Source organism: Nestor notabilis, unplaced genomic scaffold (assembly GCF_000696875.1).
Source record: "Nestor notabilis isolate BGI_N333 unplaced genomic scaffold, ASM69687v1 scaffold6905, whole genome shotgun sequence".
Lineage (NCBI taxonomy): Eukaryota > Metazoa > Chordata > Aves > Psittaciformes > Psittacidae > Nestor > Nestor notabilis.
This window is the reverse complement of record NW_009929711.1, coordinates 1-5,088: the sequence shown is the minus strand read 5'-3', so window position 1 is coordinate 5,088 and position 5,088 is coordinate 1. Positions and strand designations below refer to the sequence as shown.

Below are 5,088 nucleotides of genomic sequence, written 5' to 3'. Positions count from 1 at the left end.
GTTCCCTGCGGGCTACGCAAAACGTGCTGAGCACATCCCAGCATGTGGGCCACACTGAGAAGGGAGAAAGGGGCACAGCCAGCATCAATGTTTTTATCCAAAGAGTTGTATGGGGGTGACTGAGCTACTTGTGTGCCCCTCCTAGCACACCATCAGTACCCCGTAGATTCTATAGCACACTACACGGTGCCCCACACACCCCATGCACATCTGGTAACAGCCCACAGCATCCCACGTATCCTAGAGTGTCTCAGCCCTGGGGCTCTGTAATACACCCCACAGTGTGTTACACCCTGTAATCCCCCTCACATCCCATAGTACCCCAAACTAACCAGTGCCCCATACCTCTGCTCACATAGCCCATGTGTAGGGGGACTCTGCAGTGTGCTAGTTCTGCATCTCACCCCAAGGTGCTGGCATACCTAAGTGCTGCCCAAACCTATCCCCAGCACTCTGAGGGATATGGCAGGCCCCTGGGCTGCATTCCGGGGGTCTGCTTGCCTCCAATCACCCCCTTCCGTCTCCGGCGAGCATCCCCATCCTTCCCTCCATCCTCTGCTCCCCCAGACCGCTCCCAGGGGGCCTTCCCCCGACCTGTTACGAGCACTCAGGGCCTCGCAAGCTGAGGGTCGCTTCCCCAGCGCCTGTCCCCGGCCGAGAGCCACCAGCGTCCCTTGGCCGGAGCCAGCTGCAACCGCTGCCAGGCTGCACCCTCTGCTGGGATCTGCAGGCATCGGCGCAGCCCGCACCAGCTTCGGAGCAGGGAGGGAAATGCTGCCCGGCGCCTTGCAAAGCAGTGGCGGAACACGGAGAGGACGCACGAGTCCTGCCCCCAGCCGCTCCCTGGTGTCACCCCGCAGTCCCCAGTTCCTGATGAGATTGGGCAGATATGCCAGCAGTCCTACCATCACCCCCAGCTGCCCACCCTACACCATCCATCACCTGCTGGGCTTCCTTGGGATTCTGATCTCATGCTCAGGACTCCCAGGAGAGCTGGAGTTTCCCTGGGAAGGTCTGGGGTGCTCTGGGCCAGCCCTTCCCCTCCCCACTGCCCAGCCGAAGGTGGGGAGTGCCTGGCCTCACTGAAGGCTACGCAGGGGTGCTGCAAGAAACGCTGCTGCCAAGAGATCCAGGATTCCACTGCTCAGCAGGGCACCCTTCTTCAATTCCTTTGCAACCTGTGTTGGCCTTATCCAGCAAAGGTCCTTGTGGCAGGTGCTGGGGATGTCTGCATGGCACAGCACAGTCTCAGGCAGGGCTCCTGCTGCCCAGGCGAAGGACATGGCTTTGCCCTAGGGCATGGTGCTCTCTGCCTCTGCAGGAGGTGTGCGGGGAGCACAGGCAACCCTTTGCCAGGCCAGAGGACATGCCCAGGACATTGCAAGGGAGTAGCATGTAACCAGAGTCCCTCAGTGCTCTGTGCAGAGCCAACACAGGAACATCTGCTGGGTGTTGCATCTCCCAGAGCAGGGACAGACCAAGCTGTGGCTGTGCCAACACCTCTAGCACCCCTCTTGCTCACACTAACCTTCTCGCACCCCACAGAGAGCCCTGCCTGTGCAGGCTGAGTCCCTGCCCTGCTCTGCCAGCTTAGGATATGAAAGACAGAGTCTGGCTGGAGGAGGGACCTGTGGTGGCAGAGGGGAAAATAAAGCTCCAGAGCAGCCCTGCACCCCAGTGTGAGGACATCAGTGCCCTTCAGCTCCCAGATAGCAAATCCCGCATCACCCTGGCACCTCCTTCCCACCAGCCTCAGCCTTGCCAAAGTCTGCTGGTGCCCTGGGAAAGGCTGGGTCCCTAATCCCAGGCCAAGCAGGGACATTGTCCGGGGGCAGAAAGGAAAGCATTGCATCAGGCCCTTTGCCCATTGTGCCCTGAGCTCTGCGCAAACACAGCCAAGCACTTTCATTGTAACCCCACGGGGTGCGGGGGGGCCGCTCTCGCCACACTGCCTAAGTGGAATTGACAGCTGGAGCCGGGCGTGTGTGCGCACCCCGTCCCCCCCTTCCCCTGCCTGCTGACACAGCACCCTGCCCGCCTGCACCATCGGCACTTCGGCGCCTGCCTATAAAGGGTGAGGGGAAAACCAGCGCCGGCACCGCCACCTTCGCCTCTGTGCCCTGCCCTGCTGACCAAGTAAGTACCAAGCTGTGACCCCCCGAGCCCCTCCCACTGCACAGGCGCTGCCACGCTCCATTCACCCCCCACACCAAGCCCCCCACCCAATGCACATCTGGGGAAGGGCAAGCTGCGGGTGCTGTGGGGCAGAGCAGGGGGACCCTGTGCAGGCAGGAGGGATACTGGCACACATCTTTACAGGAGCTGGGCTGCCCCACCCCAGAGCTGCATCCCACAGCTGCATCTGAGTTGGGGTCACTGCCACCCCCTGCACTGGGTACAGTGCCACCTCACCAGGCTGACCCCCAGCAGTCATCGCAGGGAACTTGGGAACGGAGAAACTGAGGTAGCCCCACATACATCACATGGAGAGATAGGACATCACAAGTGCCCCCTGCAACTTGGGGTGTCACTGGACAGAGATGCCCCAGCACCAAGGAAAGGGGAATGGAAGCATCCCCCGTGCCAGTCTGAGAGGGCAAGGGGCTGGTAGCATAGGACATGTGAGGGCAGCACTGCCTGCACTCCAAGCTTGGTGGCAGGCAGCAGGGTGGCTGCGGGTTGATGGGTGGCATCTGCCTGGGGGTGGCATCTGATGTGAGGGGCTCTGCCAGCAGCTGAGCAATCCGCATGACCAGCAGTGAAGCCATGGACACCCTGGGGCAGTACAAGATCACGGTGTGGGAGGAGGAGAGCTTCCAGGGCAAGCGCTGCGAGTTTCTCATGGAGTGCCCCAGCATCATGGAGCGCAGCTTCCGCAAGATCCGCTCCATCAAGGTGGAGTCTGGCCCGTAAGTAACCCGCCAGCCCTGTAGTCCCTTGGCACACCCCACTTTGGCAAACCTGCTGCTCCTAGTGGGCTGTCAGGAGCTGCCAGGGAGCCAGGACACCCGGGTCCTTCCTCAGCTCTGACACAGCCTCATCCTGCAACCTCCCTCCTTGCATTCCCTGCATAGTGCCTCGGTTTCCCCATCTGCAAAGCAGGGAGACCCTGCCGAGCTGAGGCACAGCTCAGAGGCAACGGTGTGGCCCTGTGGCGAGGGGTCTCACTCTCAAAAGTCTGGAACATTTTCTGCTAGTGAGGACCCCGAATCTTTTTTTTCCATCCCCTGCATGGCAGGGAGAAGCCAGCCCTGGCCTAGACCCAGGCACTGCAATGCACATGTCTGAGGGCTTTCCTCCTCTCCCTTCCAGCTGGGTGGGTTTCGAGTACCCTGAGTACCAGGGGCAGCAGTTTATCCTGGAGAAGGGCGACTATCCCCGGTGGGAGGCCTGGAGCGGGAACAGCGGCTACCGGACCGAGCACCTCCTCTCCTTCCGGCCCATCAAGTGCGCAGTGAGTTGTGGGGACAACAATGGTGCTCGGGGGCCAGCAGAGCCTCCCCCTGGCAGCCCAGCACGGAGGGAGATGAAGGACAGATAGGAGGATGGGTTATGTGGGTTACAGGATGGAGGGGTGAGGCACACACGGAGGTGCCATGGGGTGGAGGGGTGGCTGCCCCCACTGGCTCCTACTTCCCTGCAAGGATCCTGGGATGCTCTTTAGGGCTAAAATTTAGCCTGAAACACCACCCCCCAGCTCCCTCTTTGTGCAGTGTAGAGCCACCTCCCAGGCTGGAGTTCCCAGGTCTTGTCCCTCCACTCAGATACCCAGGGATGCTGTAAACAGAGAGGATCTGGCAGGACCACAGGGATGCTGCTGCTTTGGAGTGTGGGCTCTGTCGCCCTCCCACCTGGGGTACCCGAGCCAAGCCAAGCCAAGCCAAGCCAAGCCAAGCTGTGCCCAGGCAGCTGCAGCCTCTATCGCTCCATCTGCAGAGACGCTGGTGCTCGCAATAGCGGCACGTCTGCTCCTCCGAGCGGGGGTCCCCCCCCCAACTTTTAATAATCACCAGGCAGATATGCTTGGGCTTTAATAAAGGGGATGCGATAAGATCACTTCTTACTGGCAGGACTGCTCCGCGGTGCAGATAGATGCTTTGTGGGGGCTGGGCACAGGGGACAGTGCTGCATCTCAGTGTCCCAGCAATTAACCCTTTAGGGCCTGGTGCCCAGCACCCATCATAGCCCCACAGAGCTGGAGTATTGCTCTCAGTAGCCTGCCTTGCCCTGCAACCTTCCTGCAGCCTTGGGCAGCATGAGGATGCCGAGGGCAGGAGCCCGGCTGGGTGCAGAGGATGTGGCCACTGTCATCCTTGCTGGCAGCTGTGTACTGGGACTACAGGGACATGAGAGCAGCATCCTTGGGCAGCCCTGGGGTGTCCTGGTGAGGAGGTGCCAGGCTGAAAGACATCCTCATTCTTTGCACCAAAGCTGGTCATGGTACCAGGCTTCCACAGTGCCTTGGTGTGTCCCCCTGTGATGCCACATCCCCTGATCCTATGCAAGCCACCCCATCCCCGCTGACCCCCAGCTCTCTCCCTCTGCAGAACCACAATGACAGCAAAGTCATCCTCTACGAGGCTGAGAACTTCCAGGGGCACAAGTTTGAGCTGAGCGATGACTACCCCTCGCTGCAGGCCATGGGCTGGGGCAACAAGGAGGTGGCATCCATCAAAGTGAATGCTGGAGCGTGAGTCTCTCTACTTGGGGGGCAAGAGCAGAGGTTAAAGAGAGCACCTCCCTCCATAGCATAGCTCCAAGGATGGAGAAGGGGGGCCAGAAAAAGGAGGGGTGCCTGCCTGCTCCCCTTCCCTTGGGGTTGTTTTCTGCCCCTCCACTCTCAGAGCAAGGATAGGAATGGATGGGATGGGATGGGATGGGATGGGATGGGATGGGATGGGATGGGAGGATTTGGCCCAGGGCTCTGAGCCAGGGGTCTGCCTGCAGGTGGGTGGCATACCAGTATCCGGGATACAGGGGCTACCAGTATGTGCTGGAGCGGGACAGACAGAATGGCGAGTTCAAGAAGTACAACGAATACAGCAGCCAGGCCCACACCAACCAGATCCAATCCATCCGCCGTGTCCA

The 5,088-nt window shown here is 60.4% G+C and overlaps 1 protein-coding gene across 1 annotated transcript; it reads left to right on the top strand.

Annotated features, from left to right (window-relative positions):
• Window positions 1-2,726: 2,726 nt before the first annotated feature.
• On the top strand, window positions 2,727-5,083 carry CRYBA2 (crystallin, beta A2; the record flags this gene model as incomplete). The annotated part of the gene is made up of 4 exons (XM_010015107.1): window positions 2,727-2,909; window positions 3,313-3,454; window positions 4,548-4,690; window positions 4,948-5,083. Coding segments are annotated over exons 1-4 (582 nt in total), but the record flags the coding sequence as incomplete, so codon positions are not given.
• Window positions 5,084-5,088: the final 5 nt, after the last annotated feature.